Source organism: Phyllostomus hastatus, unplaced genomic scaffold, assembly GCF_019186645.2.
Source record: "Phyllostomus hastatus isolate PE091 unplaced genomic scaffold, TTU_PhHast_1.1 phas_contig_29, whole genome shotgun sequence".
NCBI lineage: Eukaryota > Metazoa > Chordata > Mammalia > Chiroptera > Phyllostomidae > Phyllostomus > Phyllostomus hastatus.
Genome location: NW_025333835.1, coordinates 2,357,287 through 2,382,371, shown reverse-complemented (window position 1 = coordinate 2,382,371; position 25,085 = coordinate 2,357,287). Strand labels below are relative to the sequence as shown.

The 25,085-nt window shown below is 34.7% G+C and overlaps 1 protein-coding gene across 5 annotated transcripts in view; it reads right to left on the bottom strand.

Moving 5' to 3' along the window:
- Positions 1-25,085, bottom strand: part of TSC22D1 (TSC22 domain family member 1) — a 152,701-nt gene that overhangs the window by 96,095 nt on the left and 31,521 nt on the right. For 3 of the 5 annotated variants that reach the window (XR_006785704.1, XR_006785705.1, XM_045839081.1), the window contains exon 3: positions 23,212-24,783. The exons of the other annotated variants lie outside the window; for them this stretch is intronic. Coding sequence is in view for 1 of the 3 variants with exons in the window: in XM_045839081.1 (XP_045695037.1) it covers positions 24,766-24,783 (18 nt within the window). In the remaining 2 variants the exon portion in view is untranslated. Of the gene's footprint in view, positions 1-23,211; positions 24,784-25,085 lie in introns of those variants that run through there. 5 annotated transcript variants of the gene reach the window in all.

Genomic DNA, 25,085 nt, shown 5'->3' with positions numbered 1-25,085 from the left:
TGCATAAAGCATCTTCAGATAGTTCTGTATCCACCATCAGCATGGAGTTCAGAAAACAAAGATGACTGCCAGGTGATTCTTGGGTTTTGTGTTTAATGCACTGAATTTTCAAAATAAGATGCCAAAACTCTGCTTTAACAGTTCATACGGAAAGCTGCACTGCTGAATATATTTAAAAACTTGTTAGACATTACAAGATTGTTTCTAATGACTTCTTAAAGACAACATTGAAAAACCAAATTTATTAAGTCACATTTTCCATGAAGAAAAGACACAGAATATGTACATCTTGATAGTAGAATGCCATTAACTTTGAAAAAAGACTACATACTCATAAAAGAGTATGAATAAAAAATACTTGTAAAAAAAATCACCAAGTCCTTATAATGAAAACTTTAGAAATTTTAGGAAGTATTTAATAAGCTATTTTATATGTATATATGTTATTTAGTATAATAATAGAGGCTGGCTTTTAACTTGTTAAATAAATATGAAGGTTATTCTCTGCTTTCAAAGGAATATTATAAATTTAATTCAGAAAATAAAGAAATGCAATTCCACCTTTAGCAAAGAAACATGTTTATATGTTTTCTAAAATGTTTCAGGTAATTAGTTCCCTAATAATTCAAACATACAGTTTCTTAAACTTAGTACCTCAATAAGAAAAAAAGTTCTATAATGTAGTGCATTTTTTGCTCTACAAAAGGACATCTTACTACCAATTTGATTGCATGGGAATATATAGACTACTGTCTGGCACTACCCAATTTTCAGAATAAAATGTACTACTCTAAGCTCATAAATGCCACAAAGCTATTCTACAAAACATTAGGCAATTCAAGCAAGAAAAACAAAAAGTGCTATAATATACATTATCTCAAAACAATGACTCACAATTAATGAGTGTTTTAAGTGATTACAAAGGGCTGAAGTGATTACTTTATTCCAACTAACAAACACCAGGCTACCAGGAGCACTTATTATTCAGAACCTAGAAAAACAGACCCTAAAATTACAAAAAGGTTCTGTGACAGATCTTTAAAGTTTTCTTTGAAAAACATCTAATCTTAAATGGCAAACTGAGTTTTTCCAATCTAAACTTCTCTAATACAAAGTATAAACTGAGTCAAGACAAAACTTAAACCTGTTAAGACATCCTCTTAGAACCCCCATAAGAATGGTGCAGAAAACCTCCTGAACAGAGGAATGAAAACAGAAATAGTGACAGTGGGTAATCTTCCTAAAGAAACACTAGTATGAGAAAAAAAAAGAAAGAGTAAATTGCTGAAATAAAGAACTAAACAAGCAAACAAGCAATGATTCACTACAAATCACACTAAATTAAAAATAATCTCATGATGTTCTTTAACTCAAACTATCACTAAATATCCCTTCCAGAGATGCTCACAATTCAGATTGCCTGAGAGTTCAGAAAGGTATCAATCAAACCGGCACTTAAAGCCAAATCAAAACAAGCTTGAGTATTTCACTTGCTAACTCAGAAACAGATCTAATTTTTCAGTTTTAGAAGGCCTGAACAATGGAACCATTCATTATCAAGTGCCAATTATTTACATAATGTACCACAGTCTAGAAACACACTCTAGAAATTTTTTCTCAAGTAACATTTTTTAAAAATTTTATTTATTTTTAGAGAGGGGAAAGGAGGAAGAAAGAGTAGAAACATCAATTTGTGGTTGCCTCTCAAGTGCCCCCCACTGGGGACCAGGCCGGCAACCCAGGAATGTGCCCTGACTGGGAATGAAATTGGAGACCCCTTAGTTCACAGGCCAACACTCAATCCACTGAGCCATACCAGCCAGGGCTCAAGTAACATTTATTTTACCATCATGGAAAGACAGGGGGCTGGAAGAATGTTATATAGTTCAAGTTAATTCAGCTTTTATAGAAAATACTTTCAATAATATTATTGTGAGATTATCTTTCATTGATTACCTTTTTTAACTAAGTAAAAGAAAAATAAGAGTGGTATCTTAAGGGAATAAAGGGAATAAGCCAGTCAACTGTGCTAAGCACTGGCAAATGGAAAGCAAAAACAAACAAGATCCTTGTCTCTCAGGGGCTTTTAGCTAGAGGCAGAAATGGCCCACAAAAAATAAAAACAAGGCTATAAGCAATGATACCGAATGTGCATAGCACTGTGACCTAGCATATTCAAGAATGACTGATGTGTTATTCCTGAGATAAGGAAATGACCACTGAACTGAGACAAAGGATGAGGAGAGAGAAAAACACCAAAAAATGGCCAAAGGTAAGACTGGAGAGGTGAACAGGGACTTGTTCTTTCTGAGTTTCACAAACCAGATTATGGATTTTTGCCTCTATCCTACCCATGGATCCCAAGAGCAACAGAGACCAACTGAGCGTTTTAGGAATAATATCATTAAACCTGTACCTTGAGAAACATCACTCCGGCTGCACTGGGAAGAATTATTCAATTAGCACAAAGATGTATACAAGACAACCAATCAGAACTGTTATAGTTCAAGTTAGGAAATAATGGACTAAGCCTGGGTAGTGGAGACAGAGAAATAGGTTGTTAAGATACTTTAGACACAACAATCAACAGGACTGGATGACAAACTGGATAACGGTGTAAGAAATACACAGATATGCATAATGGTATCTAGTTTTTCAGCATGCATAACTGGACAGACAGGGTGATATTCACTGAAATGAGGAATGGTAAAGGAAGTCCAGATTTGAGGTGGAAAAAGATCAAAAATTCATTAAACATGTTTGAAGTGCTCTTGGGAGCAAAGATATATCAAGTAAGTAGTTCAAGCTATAAAGTTTGACCAGTGTTATTAAACTTGAACCACTGGTATAAAGGTATAGTGGTACCCCTTTCTCCACGGGCATATGTGCCCCTAGTGAATGCCTGAAACCTCAGAGAGTACTGAACCCTATATATACTACGTATTTTCCTATATATACATACATATGATAGTTTAATTTGTAAATTAGGCAATTTCACAGATATATTCATTTTTACTGCAGATCTTAGCAACCTCAACATACAATTTTTTTTCTTTCCATATTAATTCAAGAACTTTCACCTTTTCACTTAAAGTACTTTAAAGGTTCTCTTTGGGTTATCCAAATTTCCAGCTTACTACTCTTGCACTTTGGGACCACTATTAAGTAAAATAAGGGTTATTTGAGCAAACACTGAAATACTACAGCAGTTGATTGGATAACCAGATGACTACTAAGTGACTAATAGGCAAATACACCGGAGAAAGGGATGACTCATGTCATGGGTAGGATGGAGCAGAACGGCATGAGATTTTATCACGATACTCAAGAGTGGTGCACATTTTAAAATTTATAGATTATTTATGGAATTTTTCATTTCATATTTTTGGCCTCCAGTTGATCACAGTTAACTAAAACCATGGACACTGAAACGGCAGATACAAGGATTCTGATATTAATCTACAGTATGGATAGAGATACCCAAATAACTGAGAGATAATGACACAAGGACCCAGCCTTAGGGACTCCAATATACAAAATAAAGTCTGGGTAGAGTGAAAATGACTGCAAATGAGAGTAAGGACCACCAAAAAGATACAAGGAAATCAGAGGAGTAAAGACTCACAGACCCGAAAAAGTGAAAAGAGAATGCTATCAACAGTGGTGAATCAGCTGACAGCACACATATGACAAGGTATGAAAACTGTCTATTTGGTTCGGTGCTAAAATCTCTGATAACTTCCATAGTATTATTTCAACAAAGTCATTAAGAAGTAGAAAGAAGGTAGGAGTGGGCTGAGAAGTGAGTGGCGTTGAAAGAAATGGAAAGAATGTTATAGTCAGTTTTTTAACTTTGGCGATATACAGGAAGAGGTGAGACAGCAGCCATGGTTAGGTATAATTTTTGTTCAATGGGAAAGAATTTAACATGTTTGTATGCATATAAGGATATAGTTGAAAGGGAGAAGTTAAATAATTTTTAAAAAGGAATAAAAATCTTAAAGACTTCTAAGAAAGCAGAGGTAATATGATGTAGACCATAGGTGGATGAAAGAAGGATGTGTGATGAAAAGGTAAGATTTATGTTTGCTATCAGGAGTCTTTCTTTCTCTGTAAAGTGGAAAGTGAGATGTCTGTTGAGAAAGCCACATGTTGCTAAATATAAGTGTATTCTAATGTAATAAAAGTTTAGTTTAAAATGATAAAGACTTTACATAACAGAAACTTTTATATTTATTGGACCAGACACATCATGCTTTATATATATATATATATATATATATATATATATATATATATATATATATATATATGGGCCACTTAATCCTCAGAACAATCCTGTGAGGTAATAGCTCATTCAAAGATGAGGAAACTGAGTCACAGAAAGGTTTTTCTTTCTTTTTTTAACTTTTCTCTGCTTATTTTCCAGGACTTCGACAGCCATCCAACATCACTCAACTGTCAATGCAATTGTTGTATTTATGAGTGATCTCCCTGACTATATTTGGGCATGTCAGAGGTTGCCTATACCTTCCTCACTGAAATATTTGTTCAGTGTTCTACTCTGAGGCAACTACTGTATGAGGAACTAAAAAACATACAAACCAACACACAGTATTCCCTGGTCTCAGGAAATCATGCAATTTCATTTAGGGCCTCATAGACCACATAAAGAACTGATTTTATTGTTTTAACAAAAGAAAGCAACTGAATATTAAGCAGGGAACATATAAGATTTTATTTGAGGTACTGGCTGGTGTGGCTCAGTGGACTGAGCACTGGCCTATGAACAGAAAGATTGCTGGTTCAATTCCCGGTCAGAGCACATGCCTAGGATGTTGGCCAGGTCCCCAGCTGGTGATGAGCGAGAGGTAACTGACTGATGTTTCCCTCCCTTTCTCCCTCCCCTTCCCTCTCTCTAAAAAATAAATTAAAATATTTTTAAAAGATTTATTTGTGCTTTAACATTATAACAAATATTCTGTGAAGAACAAAAAAGTCAAGAGATGAAGCAAGAAGACCAGTAAGGCTACTGCAGTAGTTCAGGCAAGAGATGACAGTGCCTTAGAGTAGAGGTTGATAGGTTGATAGACGAACAAAGTGAGAAGCAGACAAGTTCAACAGACATTTAGGCAGTAAATCAAATCTTTGGAAAAGGAGCAAAGAAAATTCAAAGGACAGGTGACATTCTTATCAACATACGGTGTTAGAACAACTGGACACACACACACACACACAATTTACCTTTCAAAAAAGTTAACTCAAAATGAATCACAGACCTAAATGTAAAAGTCAGAACTATAAAACTTCCAGAATATAACACAGGAGAAAATATAAGTGACCAGGGTTTTACAATGGATTTTCAGATAAAACACCAAAAGCATGATCCATTAAAGAAAAAAATGAAGTGGACTTCATTAAAATTTAAAACTTCTGCTGTGCAAGAAAGACACTCTTAAGTGAGTGAAAAAACAAGCCACGATAGAAAATATTTGCAAAACACTTACCTGGTAAAGGACTGATTTCCAAAATATACGAAGAAGTCTTAAAACTCGGGGCGGGGGGGGGGGGGTGAACCACCACCAAAACTGACTTTCATAATGGGCAAAATACCTGAACAAACACTTTATCAAAGATGTTACACAGATGGAAAATAAGTATATGAAAAGATACTCAAATACTTAAGTCATTAGGGAATTAAATTAAAACAATGAGATACCACCACGCACCTATTAGAGAGGCTACAAATCCAAACTCTGACACTGCCAAATACTAGCGAGGATGTAGAGCAGCAGGAACTCTCATTTACTGTTGGTGAGAATGCAAAATGGGAAAGCCACTTTGGAAAACAGTGTGGTGATTTCTTGCAAAGCTAAGCATAGGTTTACCATTATTAGATCCAGCAATTGCACTACAGGTTATTTTCCCAAATAAGATGTCCACAAAAAACCTGCACGCAAATGTGTACAGCAGCTTTATTCCTAAGTGTAAAAAATTGGAAGCAACCAAGATGTCCTTCAAAGTCAAATGCATAAACAAACTGTGGTAGATTTATAGTGATGAAAGGGAATTTGCCATCAAGCCACAAAGAGACAAAGAGGAACCTTAACTGCACATTGCTAAGTAAAAGACGCCAGTGAGAAAAGGCTACATACAGTGTGATTCCAGCTATACAATATTCTCGGAAAGCAAAATAAGAGGCAGTAAAAAAATATGAAAAATAAAATAGCAATAAACATATATCTATCAACAATTGAATCTGAAAAACAAAATAAGCAAACAAGCAAAACTAAAACAAACCCATAAATATAGAAAACAGTCTGACGGTTAAAGGCAGATGGGAGGGGGTTGGAGAGATGGGTGAAAAAGGTAAAAGGATTAAGAAATAAAAATTGGTTGTTACAGAATAGTCACAGGAAGTGGAATATAGACAATAATATTCTAATAACTATGTATGGTATCAGATGAGTATGAGATTTAACACGATAATCACCTAGTTTTGTAACATCTAATCACTGGGGTATACACCTGAAAGTAATATAACATCATATGTCAACTGTAATAAAAAAATTAAAAAGTGACCCTGGCCAGGTGGCTCAGTTAGTTGGAGCGTCATCCCATACACTGAAAGATTGCAGGTTCAATCCCCAGTCAGGGCACATACCTAGGGTACAAGTTTGATCCCTAAGTCAGAGCATATATGGCAAGTAATTAGTCTGTTTCTCTCCACCCCTACCCCCCCCCCACCTGCTAGAATCAGTAAACATACCCTCAGGTGAGGATTAAAGATGGTAAATAAATAAGTAAATAAATAAATGATTTTTTTTAAAAAAAAAGATCAGTGGTTGCCAGGGATTGAGGTTGTAAGGAATAAATAGCTAGAGAAGAGGATTTTTAAGGTCAGTGAAACTTTTCTGTAAGACTATAATAGTGGATATATGACATTATGCATTTAGCAAAACCCACAGAATCACATGACATGAAGAGTGAACCCTAATGTAAACTATGGACTTGAATATATTAAAACTGATTAAACTATAATATGTACTAAACTAATGCAACATACTAATAGACAAAACAAGGAAAAAGAAATTAACATGGAAATTCTCAGTACTTTCTGCTCAATTTTTCTGGAATCCAAAAAACAGCTGAAAAAATAAAATCCAAAAACAGTAAGACTAACGAATAATGAAGATTATATATGACAGGTAAAGAGCCTGCTCCATGGTTTTTGACATGAGATGAACAGTAGTGCTACACTGAGACCAGGAAGATTAAGAAAAAAATAATTCAAGGTTGCCTATGTTAATTTTTTAAATTATCCAACAAGATATCAAAATTGGAGATGAGGGGGTGGCTGAGAAGGAAGTAAAAACTCAGCAAGAGTTAACAAAAGAAAAGTATTGAATTGGCCAAAAAGTTCATTTGGCTTTTTCCGTAAGATGACTCTAACAGTGTTTAGTTGTCTTCATTTGAAACAATTTTGTTGGGTTGTATTGTGAAAGTTGTCATATCAGCATGTATTTTTAAAAAACATCAAAATTGGTGAACTTTTGTGTAGCCATTTAACACTGAAGATGGAAGATACACAACATTTCATCATGTTATGTTTTATTATTTCAAGAAAGGTAAAAAACAACTAAAACACATAAAAAGATTTGTACAGGGTATGGAGAAGGTTCTGTGACTGAACATGTCAAATGGTTTGCGAAGTTTCTTGGTACTACTGACATTTTGGCCAAATAATTCTTTGCTGTAGGGCTGTCATATGCATTGAAGATGTTTAGCAGCATACCCAGCCTCTACCCACTGGAAGCCAACAGTGGGAGATATGTGACATATTCAAATATCCAAATCATTAAACTTATTGGTCCAAATGAAAAAATGTGTCATTTGTTTTACAGAAAAAAACTAAATAAACATCATGGTCAACCAGTTGGCCAAAGGGAATGAATAAGATAACATCATCTAAGTGTAAAGGGAGGAGGTCAAGGAAAAAGCTCAAGGACTGAGCACTGAACTACATTCTACAGTTGGATGAAAGAGTAAGACCAGCAACAGCAACTAAAAAGGCTGTGAGGAAAACCAGAAGTCGGTCAAGAAAAAAGCATTTCAGAAAGGAGTGCTCAACTACACTGAATTCTAAAATGTTAAGTAAGAAAGGGCAGATAAGTGTCCAATGGCTATGGCAACAGGAAGCACGAGATGATGGTGACAAAAACTGTCACAGTGGTAACAGAAGCAAAAGCAAAACTGAAATAGATCAAAAAGTAAATAGAATTTGAGAAATTATAACAACATGAGTAGACAATTTTGGTAATAAAAGTGAGCATATTACAGTAGTTGGGTGTGAGGAAAGGGTCAGGGCAGTTTCCATTTCTTAAGATGATACATGACAGTATAATTAGATGGTGGTGGGAATGCTGTAGTAGAGAGGAAGATTTGCTCATAGGCAAAATACTTAAGTCACTAATTCTTTGACAAAATACAAGAGATAGATCCAGGCTCTAGAGGACAATGAAAAAAGAAAGTTCTTTGAAAAGAGGAGTACAGAGGTAGAAACAGCTTACTTAGTATTTACCATGCTTGGGAGATAAATGAACTTTAGTAGGTAGATATACAACAGGATTAAATGAATCCAATTAAATAACTGCAATGGTTTAGAAGGCTCCCAGTAAAGAACCCTCACTTTTAAGTGTTAAGACTCAAACTAAATTGAATGCAAATTCAAATATTTAAAATGCATACTGGCCCCAGCCAGGTAGCTCAATTGGTTGGAGCATAGTCCCATACATCAAAAGGTTGCAGATTCAATTCCTAGTCAGAGCATATCCTCCCTAGGCTATGGGTTCAGTCCCCAGTTGGAGTACATACAGGAGGCAACCATCTCTCACATAGATGTTTCTCTCCTCTCTCTCTAAAATCAATAAACATATCCCCAGATGAGGATTAAAAATAAAAATTAAAATGCATATTGACTCCTAGTTTCCAGTCCAACAAGGTGTTGCTCCCATGCACACAGTAAAAAAAAAAAGCTTAAAATTAAAAGCCAACAAGTCCTCTCAGATCCATCAGAGAACCAAATTTATAGTACAAACTGCCACCCCCAAAACTAAAGAACCACAGGCAAACACAGAAAACCACAACTTACCAGAAGCAAAAACCACCACAATAGCCAGTAATAGGTAGAAAACTTAAAGGGAATTAAACAAATGACACTGCATCAAATTGAAATTTTTTACACAACAAAGGAAACCATCACCAAAGCAAAAAGACAACCTACTGAATGGAAGAGAATATTTGCAAATGTTATATCCAATTAGGTGCTAATATCCAAAATATATAAAGCATTCATACAAACACCAAAAAATTTAATTAAAAAATGGGCAGAGGACCTGAATAGACTTTTCTCCAAAGACATACATATAAACAATGGACATATGAAAAGATACTCAACATCATTAATAATCAGGGAAATATAAATTAAAACCAAAATGACATATCACCTCACACCTGTCAACAGGGCTAGCATCAATAAATCAACAAACAACAAGTTTGGCAAAGTGGAGTAAAGAGAATCCTAGTGTACTGTTGGTTGCAAAGCAGACTGGTGCAGCCACTATTGAAAACAGTATGGAGGTTCCTCAGAAAATTAAAAATAGAACTATCTTATAACCCAGCAATCCCACCTTTGGGTGTTTACCCAAAAATGCATCCCTATATTCACTGCAGCATTATATAAAATAGCCAATATCTGGAAGTAGCCTAAGTGCCCAACAACAGATTAGTGGATTAAAGCAGATATGGTACATATATAATGGAATATCACCCAGCCATAAAAAAGAACCAAATCTAACCATTTGCAACAACACAAAGGGACCTACAGGTTATTACCCTAAGTGAAAAAGTCAGACAGAGAATGACAAATAACATGATTTCACCAATATGTAGAATCTAAACAAAATAAACTAAAAAAACAGAAACAAACTCATAGATACAGAGAACATTTTGATGGGTCCCCAAGAAAACGGGGGTTAAAGGGTGGGTGATAAAGGTAGAGGAGATCAAAAAGTATAAATTGCCAGTCATAAAAAGTTATAGTTATAGGGATGTAAAGTACAGAATAGGGAACATAGTCAATAATATTGTAACAACCATGTATAGTTGTCAGATGAGTACTAGACTTAACAGAGTGATCACATCATAAATTATATACATGTCTAATCACTATGTTTTAAACCAGACACTAATATAATACTGTATGTCAACTGTAGTAAAAAATATATTTAAAAAGAAAAACTTAAAGGAAAATAACTGCTAGAAGCTTGAGATTAAAAACCCCTAGAAAACCCACCTAATGGGGCCTCCCACACTTTGATGAGTTTCTCTCCCAGAAGCACTATCAGGTTCTGAAGGTAAAGAGAAAAAAATTCCTGCTGATTCTGGAAGCAAGACATTTTGAAATGTGCTCAGAACATGCAGCTCTCCTTAACAAAGGACTACCCTCCATAGTTACCCTCTGATAACCATTTTATCAGAGGCTAACCAACATGAAATGTATAAAATCTAACTGAATGGAGAAAGGGAAGTATCCAAATCAGGCCCCCTCTACAATTCCTGTCCCATAGAAGGTGGAGGACATAAGGACACTTGTAAAAGTCAAAAGCCCAAAGCACAATCCACTAAAAAACAGACTGAGTGACAGGACCACAAAACACTTTCCCTCCCTCCATACCTCACCACCACACCAACAGGGAATAACAACTGCAGAACAGCAAGACTCAGATTCTATTTATAAAGGAGACTCTAAGAAATCCCAGAGAGTGTAAGCCAAAAAAAAAGACACTGTAAGAAATTTTAGCCTCTGACACATACACCTACAGCAAGCAGTAAATAGCCTCACACCTATCCCAATCAGCTTAAACCTCATACATAGGTCTATTTGCCTACGTTCCTTTTATCTAATATATCATGTCTAGCATTTAACAAAAAAATTCCAAGGCATGCTAAAAGGCAAAAAATAATCAGACCTAAATTCAGATATGAAAGATTAGGATTATTAGACCAACAATTTCAAGTTGCTAATACACTAAAAGCTCTGTTGAAAAAAGCGGATAACATGCAAGAACAGATGGGTAAGGTAAACAGATAGGAAAAACTCTAAGAATTGAAAGAATATGCTATAAGACAAAAACAGAAACAAAAAAGAGTAAGTTATTCCATAGGCTCATAAGTAGACTGGACATGGCCTAAGAAAGCATCAGTGATCTAAAAGATATGTCATCAGAAACTTACTAAACTGAAATGAAGAAACAGAGAGAGAGAGAGAGAGAGAGAGAGAGAGAGAGAGAATATCCAAAAACTGTGGGGCAATTTAAAAAGATGTAACATATGCATATAGGAATACCAGAAGGAGAAAGGAGAAAGCAACAGAAGAAATATTTTTAAAATAGCTGACAATTTCCCAAAATTTATTAACAGATCTAGAAAGCTGAGACAACATGAAGCATGATAAATAGCATAATATTTTATTTGTGGTTAGGCATATCATAATTAAACTGCAGAAAATTTTTAAAAAATCTTGAAAGAAGCCAGAATTATCAGTAGGGAAAGGATAACCTTACCTATAGAGGAATAAGGATGTTATATCAAACATTTCTTCAGAAACCATGCAAAAAAAGAGTGAAATAAAATATTTAAAGTATTTTTAAAAAACTACCAATCTATAGAATCCTATATCCAGCAAAATTATCCTTCAAAAGTGAAGGAGGAAAAAACAGCTTTCTCAAACAAAAATGGAGGAAATTTGTCACCAGTAGACCTGCCTTAAAAGAAATGCTAAAATAAGTTGTCTAGAGAAAAGGTCTACACAATTTCTTTCCAGGAGAACATCAGAATAGAAATACAAGAAGGCAAAATAAAACCTTTTATTTAAAAATTCTAGATTGATCTAACACACAGTTTGTTCAAAATAACAGCAACAATATAATGGATGATTATAGCATATGGGAAAGTGAAAAAAAACATCAGCTATGTTATAAGAGATGGGAGGGAAGAAGTGGAAATACTGGGTTATCTATCAGGAACCTACACTATCCATGAAGTGGTATCATGTTATTTGAAGGTGAATTCATTGCAAATGCATATTGCAAACTCAAGTGCAACAACTAAAAATACTATATAAGAAGTATAATTGATGTGCTAAGAGACAAAACAGGATTACATAAAATGTTCAATACTAGAGATGACAGTAAAGGGTATGACAAAATAAACTTTGTAAGTACATGGGCAATCAATAGAAAATACAACAGCAATAATCAGTTTAAATGTAAATGGTTGAAATCTATCAATTTAAATACAAAGACTATGAAGTTGATAAAAAGCCAAGACCAAACTATAGGTTATCCATACAAAACCCACTTTAAATATAAAGTTAAATTAAAAGTAAAGGCATAAAGAAAGATACACTATGTCAACACTAATCAAAAGAAAACTAGAATAACTATTAATTTCAGGAACAGCAGACTTCAGAACAAGAAAAAGTTATCAGGTACAAAGAGGGGCATTACCTAATGATGGTCTAAATTCTGTATGAATGCATAACAATCCTGAATAAGTATTTGCTTAACAACAGAGGCTTAATATATGTAAGGCAAAAACGGATATAACTAAAATGAGGAGTTGATGAGTCCACTATTATGCTTAAAGACTTTAATACTGTTCTACCAGTAACTGACAGATCCAGCAGGTAGAAAATCAGAAAGAACATTTTTCAGCTGAACAACACTATCAATAAACTGGATCTAACTGACATCTAAACAATATTTCATCAATATTTCTTCTCAAGCTCACATGGAACACTGACCAAGATTAAGGGCCATAAAACAAACAAAATTTTAAAGAATAGAAATCATACAGAGCACGCTCCCAGAACACAATGAAAATAAATTAAAAATCCGTAACAAATACCATATTATTTGCAGATAGACTGAAAAACCCAAAATATTGGAGATTGAACAGCACACTTCTAAAAAACACATGGTAGAAAAAAGTCTCAAGAGAAACTTTTAAAAATATCAATCTAAAAGAAAATAAAAATACAACTTATCGAAATTCTGGGATACAGCAAAAGTGCTTTGAAAGAGCAAAACAAACCTAAGGCAAACAAAAATAAAAATTAGAGTAGAAATCAATGAAACTGAAAACTGTAAAATACAGAAAAATCAACAAAGGCAAAACCTCATATTATACCAATAAAATTGATAAATCACTAGCCAGGCCAAAAAATAAAAAGAAACGAGATGCAAACAACTAATATCACAAATGAAAGGAGTAAATCACTACTGATCCCATGGACATTAAAAAGGTAATTCAGCCCATTATGAATCACCCTTTCCCCACAAATTTAGTATCTTTAATGAAATGGTTCAAATCCTTAAAAGATACCATCTACCAAAACATTCCCAAGAAAAACAAACTGAATAGGCATATACCTACTGAAGAATTTGAATCAATAATTAATAACCTTCCCAAACAGAAAGCACCAAGCCCAGGCAGTGTTACCAAATATTTATAAAATGATGAATACTACCAAATACCGTATTTTTTGGACTATAAGCTGCACCCCCCCACCCCCCAAATTTGGGAGGAATAATGGTTGTTAGCGCTGCTGAGTTCTGTTTATATTTACCTTGGTGAAATATTATGTTATTTACATTATTAAATATTTTACCACATTTTTTGCTTCAAAATTTTTTTTCCTATATTCCTCCTCTAAAACCTAGGAGCGTCTTATGGTCCAAAAAATACAGTACTTAATGAATTCCAGCAAACATACAATAACATGGCACCAATTCTCCATAATCTCGTTCAGAAAATGGAAACAGAATAGTTACTAACTCATTCAATGAGGAGAAAACAATATCAAAATAACATATTATAAGGACATTAAATACCAATCTCTCATTAACACTGATATAAAATATCTTTGACAAAAAGTAACATCCAATTTTGTGTAAAGTCAAATCCAATAATGTGTAAAAAGATTATATGCCATGACCACTTTGATTTATTCTACAAGACTGGTTCAATATTCAAAGATCAATTCACATAATCCATCACATCAAAAGAAAAATCATATGGTCATATCGATAGATTCAGAAAAAGCATTTGAGAATTCCAGCCAAGATGGTGGCATAGATAAACATGGCTCACCTCCTCACAAAACCACATCAAAATTACAACTAAAATACAGAACCTTATCATACAGAACTGTCAGGAATCAAATTGAATGAAGCCTGACAATTACAAAATTAAAGAAACCACATCCATTCAGACTGGTAGGAGAGGTGGAGAAATAGAACAAGCTTAGTCCCACACCCATGTGTGATGGATAAAAATCTGGGAGAGGTATCTCAAAAGACAGTAGTCCCAGTCCCACACCAGGCCCCTAAGACCAGGGTTCCAGTGCCTGGAAGATAAGTCTCCATAACTTCTGGCTGCAAAACACAGCAGGGACTTAGTGCATGAAGGAAACTTCTGGAGTCCCAAAAAGTTCCTCTTAAAGAATCCACACACAGACATTCTGACTCACTCCCTCTGAGCTCCAGCACCAGAGTAGGAGTTTGAAAGCACTGGTGGCATACAGGAAGGAGTAAAGTGTTTGGCATCAAAGCAAGAGCTGGAGAACAGCTTCCTCTCATACAGAAAGATGGCCAGAGGCCATTTTTCCTTTACTGAACACTCCTGCCACAAGCCACAGAGCCAGCAGGCTGGTGCCGTATCTGAGACTCCATCAACTTGGCTAACACTGTTTGCCCTACCCTGGAGATCCACAGAGACTTCATCCCACTCAACTTAAGGGCCCACCCATCTGCTTTTTTATATGAGTGGCTGACCTTGGCTGGTGCTTCAAACAAGCAATAGCCAGCCTCAGTGAGCCCCTAACCTCCATACCTCTTGCTGAACGGTCCCAGACCCAGCAGTGGCAGCAGCCAGCCTAGATTCAAAGCTTGACTTCACCTGGATATCTCCAAGCCTAGCACAAGGAGCAGCCATATTCAGATTGCTTTAGAGCAGACAGGGAGGGCCTGGACGAAACACAGGTTGGGGCTGACCTTGACCTGCACAACCTGCAAACCCAAGAGCCCGCTCACCCAGTGGACAACTACATGCCATGAAGAAACACCATCACCCTGCCCCTGCACAGCTGATCCTCCACAGAGGGTGGTGGTCAGTGGTCACAGCCAGTCCTTGCAGGTGACTGGCCTGGGTACATCCCTCCCATTGACTTGCCAACAGCAACCAAGGTTCAACTGCAAGAGGAGGGTGTACTTAGCCCCCATGGAGGGCATACCTTGAGTACCCAGCTTGGGTGATGGGGAGGCTGTGCCACTGGACCCTACAGGACACCCACTACATTAGGCCACACTACCAAGACACAGAGTCAAAGCAGCTCTACCTAATACATAGAAACAAACACAAGGAAGCTGCCAAAATGAGGAGACAAAGAAACATGGCCAAAATGAAAGAACACATCAAAACTCCAGAAAAAGAACTAAACAAAAGGGAGCTAAGCAATTTGTCAGTTCAAAACACTGGTTAGAAGGATGCTCAAGGAAATTAGTGAGGACCTCAGCAGCATAAAGAAGATCCAGTCAGAAATGAAGGATACACAAGTTGAAATAAAGAACAATTTACAGGGTAACAGAAAAGTGGATGAAACTGAGAATCAACGATTTGGAATATAAAAGTGAAAAACAGTCAATCAGAACAAGAAGAAAATAGAATCCAAAATAATGAGGATAGTGTAAGCAGCTTCTGGGACAACTTCAAGAGATCCAACATTCAAATCATAGGAGTGCCAGAAAGAGAAAAGAGCAAGAAATTGGAAATCTATTTGGAAAAAATAATGAAAGAAAACTTCCCTCATTTGGTGAGGGACCTACAGCCTAAATATCTCTTCCCAGCAAGGATATCTTTTAGACTCAAAGGTCAGATAAAGAGCTTCCCAGACAATATAAAACTAAAGGAGTTCATCATCACCAAACCATTATTATATGAAATGTTGAAGGGACTTATTTAAGAAAAAGATGATCAAAACTATGAACAATAAAATGGCAGCAAACATATACATATCAACAATTGAGTCTAATAAACACACTAAGCAAAGTACAGAGACAGAATCATGGATACTGAAAGCATTTTGATGGTTGCCAAATTGGAGGATGTTGGGGGAATGGTGAAGAGGTGAGGGAATTAAAAAGTACCAATAGGTAGTTACAGAATAGCCATGGGGATGTACAGTATAGAAAACGGAGTAGCCAAAGAACCTATACACATGTCCCATGGACATGAACAATAGTGTAGGGATTGCCTGAGGGAGGGTGGGGTGCTGGGTGTAGGAGGCAAAGGGGAAAAAATTGGGACAATTGTAATAGCATAATCAATAAAATGTTTTAAAATAAGTATCTGAAAAAGCCAACATCTACTTATGATTTAAAAATAAAACTGTACAGAAATTAGGATCCAGGGATAGCTTCCTCAAGATGATAAAGAACATCTACAAAGAAACCTATAGCTAACATCATACTTATTGATGAGACATGGATGCTTCCCCCACCCCTAGTACAGGGAACAAGAGAAGAAAACCAATAAAACTGTCTTTGCAAATATCTAAGAAGAAGAAAAAAAAAATCTCCTGCAAGATACAGGTAATGTCAATTGTTTTCCTATATACTAGCAATGAACAAATGGAATTTGGAATTAAAAACACACAATTTACATTAGCACCCCCAAAAATGAAATATTTAGATATTGCTTTAACAAAATATGTACAAAGATATATGTGAGGAAAATACTACAAGGTGTTGATGAAAAATCAAGGATCTAAATAAAGGGAGAGATATTACATGTTCATAGGTAGGAATACTAAATACTGTTAGATGTCAGTTTTTCCAAAACTGATCTTTAGATCAACTGCAATCCCAAAGTATCAGAAAGTCATCTTGCAGATAAAGACAAACTGATTCTAAAGACTATATGAAAAGGCAAAAGACCCAAAACAGCCAGCAAAATACTGAAGAACAAAGTCAGAGAAATGACACTACCCAATTTCAAGACTTAGCAAAAAACTACAGTATTCAAGACAACATGTTATTGGCAAAAGAATAGAAAGGCCAACGGAATGGAATTAAAGGCCCAGAAACAAACTCATACAAATATAGTCAACTCCTCTTTGAAAAAGCAAAGAAAAATCAAAGGAGAAAGGAGAACCTTTTCAACAAATGGTGTTAGAACAACTGGACACACACACAAAATCCACCTTACACTTTCAAAAAAGTTAAAATGAATCATAGACCTAAATGTAAAATTTAAAACTGTAGACGTTTCAAAAAATAACATAAGAGAAAAATCTAAGTGACTATAGGTTGGTTTGGTGATGAGTTTTCACACACAACACCAAAAGCATGAGCCATTCAAGTTTACTAAGTGGACTTGATTAAAATTTAAAACTGCCCCATAAGGCATACTACAGGTAGAGAACATGAAAAAACAAGCCACAGCCTATTTGCAAAATAATTATATGGTAAAGGACTGGCATCCAAAATATAAAACAAAAAACTAACAAACAAAGGAACCTCTTACGAACTCAATAAGAAGACAGACAACAGATTTTTACAATGAGCAAAAGATTTGGACACCTTGACAAAGATAATACACAAAAACAAAGGTATTGTGTATGGCTAGGTGAAAGAAGCCAGTCTGAAAAGGTTACATATCAAACTATGTAACATTTTAGAAGTGGCAAAACTATAGACATAGAAAAAAAAAACTATTGGTTGCCAGGAGTGAGGAGTGAGGGAAGCGATGAATAGGTGGACACAATCTATACGTCAGTGAAACTTCTATATAATCTTATAACTGTGATGCAATCAATATTATGCACACATGACACAGAGTGAACCCCAATGTAAACTGGTTCTAATAATAATGTCTCAACATTACTTCATTACTTGTAACAAATGCACCACAGAAAAGCAAGATGTTAGTAATAGTGGAAAGTATCAGAGGGGACACCAGATATTCACTCTGTACATTCTGGCCTAATTTTCTGTAAAACTGAAACTTTTTTAAAGTAAAAAAAGTTGGTTAAGAAATGCATACTAAATAATATATCCCTCTTATCTATTTTAAACACCGATTTCTATATGAAATTTTCCTGAGAATATGCACTCTTTTGGGCAAAGATGTTCAGCAATCAGCAGTGCAAGAGAATTCTTTAGATTTTGAGATTTTCCAAATGCCACTTTTGTTTCTCACTGATTATGTGCCCTTGGGCAGGTTTTGTCACCTCTGAGTTTCACTATCTTTATGTGTAAAATAGAAAAATTACTTTTCTCACAGGTCAGCTGGATTTAGATAAATATTTATAAAATGCCTAGCCAAAGATGAACAGAGTAGGCATGTAAATGTTTGTTCTTTTGTCCTTTACCCTAAAATTCTTTTTAATTCAGGTGAAGTAGAAGATACTACACATTAAGCTAGTGCTTCTCAAACAAACATACTTGTACCCTAAGAGGTATACGCAACTATTAAACAAACAACTTGTGTCCTCCTGGAACTCAATTTAAAATTTGGGAGAAAAACGTAAATACTTAACTGATAATTTAAAAGTTATACCAAAACAACATTGCTATAGCAGAGTATTTGCACTATATTTCAAGAGGCAACATAAAAACTATGCTTGCAACCCTGGCTGGCGCAGCTCAGTGGATTGAGCGTGGGCTGTGAACCAAAATGTCGCAGGTTCGATTCCCAGTCAGGGTACATGCCTGGGTTGCAGGCCATGATCCCCAGCAACTGCACATTGATGTTTCTCTCTATCTCTCTCCCTCCCTTCCCTCTCTAAAAATAAATAAATAAAATCTTAAAAAAAAAAAAACATGCTTGCATTAGAACTTAGGCCACACCCTCAGGTTTTAGGGCTACTTCTTTGTCATTTTCTGCTGTTTGGTATATCTTCCAAACTTTTCCACTAAAGCACTGCTTTTCCTTTCCAATTTTGTTACTAAACTCAAGTTCCTTTTCTTCTCAATATCAGTTACGTGTGAAGGAACAGGTTAGTTCCCTTGGGCCTGGTTACCCTTAAATTATCAAGGACAACCTGATAAAATAACATTTTACATTACAAAGGTTATTTAATGTGGAATTTATAGTTAAGAGACAGAACCCAGCAAATAAATCATTGAAATGGAGATTGTAGTTTTTTGACTAGGATTTCTCAAGCTCTTATCTATACCTTGAGTCAATGTTTTTCTTTTCCAGTAAACTGTGAACATTAGCCTTTGCATATACACAACACTAACCTAATTTTTAGAAAAACAAAATATTTTACCAATCACTATGTAATTCCTTTTACTCAACAGAATATCAATATCCATAAAATTAAGCATCCTAATGAGTAAATATGTAAGAATAATGTGGCATGAGTATCCCAGAGCCAAATACAGGGTGAGCACACCTGTACTGTCTTGGTTCAGTGTCACACATTAAGGAAAACAATGATAAACTGAAGCATGTTCAGAGATCTACAAAACTCATAAGAATATGAAAACCATACTAATGTGAACAAGAGCAAGAAAACAGAGGTGCTTAATTTGTAAGGGGAAAAAAACTTGGCTTGGAATTGATGAGGTCTAACAGCCATGTTATAAGTTCTGAAGGCTGTCATATTTGAAGAAAATCAGACTTGCTGTTTTCTTTTAATGCTATAAACTCTTTTCTTTTTCCTTTTTTTAAAGAATTTATTTATTTCTTTTTAGAGAGGGAAGGGAGGGAGACAGAGAGAGAGAGAGAAACATCAATGTGCGGTTGCTGGGGGTCATGGCCTGCAACCCAGGCATGTACCCTGGCTGGGAATCGAACCTGTGACACTTTGGTTCACAGCCCGCGCTCAATCCACTGAGCTACGCCAGCCAGGGCCAGACTTGCTGTTTTCTAGAAATAGGATCTACATGAGAAGGCAGTAAAACATAGGTTAAGTACAGGTCTCTGAGCTTGCAAAAGACACTTGAGTACTACAGACATTTTATCAATTATGTGATAGTGGAAACAGTATGTGCTATTCCTGGATACCAGTTATCTTCTACATAAGGAGGGTGCTAAGCTAAATTATTTCTAAGGTAATTTTCAAATAAAAAATGACATAAAAGCAAATTCTGGATCAACTTAACATTAGAGCATCGTAAACATGAAACCAGCTACATTATCAAGTAGTAAATTCTCTCTATTAGTTGATATCATCGTTTGCTCCTAAGGGTAAAAAGTGGAATAGAGATTCCCAGTCAGAGCACATGCCTGGGTTGCGGGCCAGGTCCCCAGTGGGGGCCACATGAGAAGCAACCACACATTGATGTTGCTCTCTCTCTCTCTCTCTCTCTCTCTCTCTCTCTCTCTCTCTCTCTCTCTCTCTCTCTCTCCCCCTCCCTTCCCCTCTCTAAAAATAAAAATAAATAAAATCTCTAAAAAAAAAGTGGAATAGACAGCAAGCTATTGTAAGTAAAAGCCAAATATTCACAAGCTGGTGTTCTTACAAAGATAGGATGGAATATTATTGTTGCCATCTACTGAGTAAATTACACTGGTAATTTAATTCTAGGGAGAAAACTAATTCTAGCTCATCTGTATTGAAGACTGTATTTTTCTGTTTCTAGATATACTAAATATGCTAAGCCTTGACTCAATGAACCTGCTTAATATTTCTTAGACAATAACAGTATACCTTTCTTCTCTGAATGATTTTATCTACTCACCAACAATATTATTTCTTAACCTGTAAGATTCCCAAGCTACAATGTTTAAGTGAATGTTTATAAAACTTGAATTTCTCAAAACCAAAGTAAAAATCACTCAGTATAGCTGCTGTTTTCTATGTTCTAGATATCACTTAATAGGCATTTACAGCAAAAAATGAAGCCAGGCAATAAACTCAGGGGATAGGTACTCAACTTTCCATGCAAAGTACAGTACTTTAATAGTGTACAGGGCCTAAGAAATACTAAATTAAATGAGGATCATAAACACTGAGAGTAAGGGTAGGAGATGCCTTGGAATATAAGAGGTCAAACACACAAAGGGTGCAATGGCCCTGGATGTATGTTTCTATATGTATTCCAAAATCACACAAAACCAATTTGTGGTTTATCCATTTCTCTTCTCTGGAAAAGATTTTTTAGAGAAAATTATTTCCCTGATTCTATACCTGTCTGAAAATCCAAGGATATCTTTTGTGGTTCACTTATCATCAGACATTACATTGAACACATTTTGAACATTTTTCTACCTATGCCATACCTTACCTCTTGAGTAGACATCCCTTGATCAAAATTCCTGATAACTCCGATGCATATTTCCAAGTTCCCTAACTGCGGTAACCTAATTACCTTAGATGTACATATTAAATAGTTGAAAAAAACTTTAGAGCACCTATGTGCAGGAAATACCAATCTTTCACATTTTAGACTATATTAAAATGAAGTGTCTTTAATGGGAAATAAAAAATATCTGCATAAAAAGAAAGCAAGGAATTGCTTAGGACACTGAAGCACAGACATTTTGCTCAATTGTTTCAATGTAGCAAAGTAAAATCAGGTCTGTGCACATATTTACAACAAACTATGTCACATTGTGTCATGTACTTTTTAAAAAAGAAGCAATTTTAAAAAACTGTTTCCTCACTAAAGAACAAAAATGTATAAAATAGTCCAATCAACAATAAGAAACTAATAAGTCTATGTTCTTATACTTCAAAGATATAAAGGTAACCCATGTTCAAAATTCTGTAATATTTTTATTTTAAAGCTACTGATGGTGTAGAGAAGAGCCCATGTAATAAAAATGAATTGAAGTATTTAAAACTCTCATTTCACCATTATTTTTATAATGCTGGAAGTTTCTGGTGTCAGTTTTTATTAACCTTTCACCTTCCTCCCTTTCATACACATATAGTTGAAGACAATTTTTTTTGTATTCAGGTAACATACAGCCTTCCATTGAAATATTATTGTCTGTAAACCTTTTCATAGCTTTAATTCTAAAAACAAAATTTTATCCAGAGAACCCTTACTCATCTTTCCAAACTTACCAGACTAATAAAGCCAAGAAAAAAATTTAATTTCCCTTCCCACCTCCCCAAATGTAGTACCTATTCTAAGTTATAATTCCCTTTTCTAATTTTTTTAGAGTATAATTTCTTTGAGAAGTCAAATTACTTCATTCAACCCACTGTGATTAATTCAACTTTTATTTATTGCCCCGGACCCCATCATGTTTATTTTTTAATCTTTGGAGTCCATTTCTTATGTAAGTCTCTTCAAATCAAAAGGGAAATCCTCTTGCTTCTAGCAGATTCTGCATTAAAAAAAGGAAATTGTTCCAGGGGCTTCAATTAAGTTTAGGTAGCTATAAAAACCAGAATCATTAAAACCAAATTTTATCCTTCTCCATGTTGTCTTGATATCAAGAACAAGAGATTCCTGAATCAATATTTCACCTTCTACAATTATTTCTTCAAGCAGAACACTAAAATATAAAACTTTCTTCTCCTGTTAACAGCTCTTATAAATTAGGTAGTCTCTAATCAGCCATTATTTTCAAATGTGTTTTTCTGGGTATAGAAACTGTCGTTTGCATGCTATTTTATGAGACATTGTATTTTTTATCAATCTTGCTTTTAAAAGATTTAACCATATTACTCCTAATATGTGTAATTTTGACTCACAACCAAGAGTTTTCATGGTTTGCAAAATTGACATAAAAATGGTATCTAAAAGTCCAATTCTTGAAATAAAATTAAGATGAAGTTAATCATAAAAATGCAAAAATGGACTAAACGCATCACCTATTTCATAAATTTGGCACTGGGTGACCCAGTAAAGAATCATTTTAACAGTTTAAAAATTGTTTTCTCTAAAAAGGTTAACATACACTAGAACAGGATATATATTCAGAAATACTTAGAGAAAGACACATAAAATTAAAATACACTTAAAAACACTGTTGCAGTTTTCAGTTTCTACTCCTGAAACAAAAATAAGCCATTTATCAGTAAGTGCATTTTTTTCATGGAGAAAATATTTATTAGTTTTCAAATAATCACATAATACAAATATTACATAGTCATTCTAGAAAAAAATTAGCTTGTATTAATATTCATAAAATAAACACTGAAAAATATAGAATTGCATATTATGACATAAAATATTTAAAAATCTGAAAGAAAAATATATTAAAATAAAAGTTTATATAAACAAATCAGTTCACATTAATACACAAAATGTTTCACTTTTAAATAGCTTTTAGTGGAAAGAGGGGAATAGAAATGCACTTACATTTTTTTTGCACACTTTAAGGAACAGAGCTAAATTTAATCAAAGCATATGATTAAGAGACTAAATCACTTTTCATCTTTCAAAACTGAAACAAAAGGCTATAATCTCATAGGCCATAAACTGGTTCAAAGAGTTTAACTTAATTTCCAAGAAATTTCACTTTCAATTCCCCTGAGTTCTTTCTAAGATGTTGAGTATTAAATTTATGTGTTTGTAAAAACTGTCTTACTAACAGTTAACAAAAACAAACCAAGCATTAAAAGCTGTAATCATTCATGAAAATTCAGAGCTCTCTAAAGAAATTTTAGTTTAAATTGATCTTTTAAGCTTACTTTTCAGTACTTTACAAAAATGTATTTATAATTAATGAGGAAAAAAGCTCTAATAGATAGCCAAGAAAAAGTAAAGGCCAGGGTATAATTTAACAAATGTTTCTAGATTCCTAAAATATGTTATATGCTTCTATGTTAATAATTCTATTTCTCTTAAAATTTGTACCAAATAAAACAAACTGGCAACACTGGATAACTTTTAAAAATTTCTTTAATAGCTTTGACCAGTTAATAGATACCAGAAAGAGAAATAGAAAAATTTTGATAACTATTACCCACAATTGATAGTTTGGATGATTACCTTGCAACACTGACATATGCTACTAACTGACTTTGTTTCAGTATCATTCAAATTTTACTGTGCTATCAATGAAAGACAATACCTCAAGTTTCACAGGTATTTACTACTTTAGAAGGAGTACGCTACTTTCATCTCAAAAGATGTCTCTTCTATTTCTATATTGGAATCACTGTTTATTGACAAATGAGAACAAGGCTCAAGATCAGAAAAAGATAAGCTAAGAGTGTTGCCCTAATTTTAAAAGTAATTTGGAAGTAATTAAGAAGTTCATCCTTTATTTCTAATTCCTTTCATTATCAGATAACAAAAAACAGTTTCAGTAACTTTTTGGATCTCCTATACTAAAAAAGTTTTCCTGCTTGATTAAGGTGATTTCAATCCCACAAATCTTTTAAGTAAAACAGATACAGAGAGCTGCTTTTAAAAGAAAGGAGTCTCTCATGCTTCCTCTATTTCAGTCTTCTGAATAGAAAAGGAATATTTTCACGGCCATGTAAAATTCCAATCTGAAAAAATTATTTCATTATTTGAGCCTTTCCATTTCCAGACCAAGAGTACACCAAAATAAATCTTAAAGTTTATAAATGACAAAATCAGGTGGCTCTCTCATCCTTGTGTCTTCTAGATATATTGCATGGTTCCGTTCACCACTGCCTTCCAAATTGCAGGTGCTGCATGTGTGACAGATATCATCCATGAAGGCTCTGCTAGAAGAGTTCCTTTTGCTGAAGAAGTATGATGTTTACCAGTTGAAAGAAATCTGGGCAATTAGAGAACAAATAAACCAGTCTCCCATTATCAAGATACCTGGAGTCACAGAAGGAATCCACCAAGGAAAAATGAAAACTTGCCAAAGGTACCAAGTTTACATTCTACCCATTGTAGATGATAAGAATTTCCTAGAATCAAATCCTACCCTTGGCATCAAAGAAACTAAGAGAAAACCATTTTAATGCCATGGGGAAAATCTAGGACAAGGCTTTTGCCACAAATAACATTATTCCTAAGGACTGGAAAACTACTTCCGAGTATATTTAACATAGCTTTCAGGAATATTATACC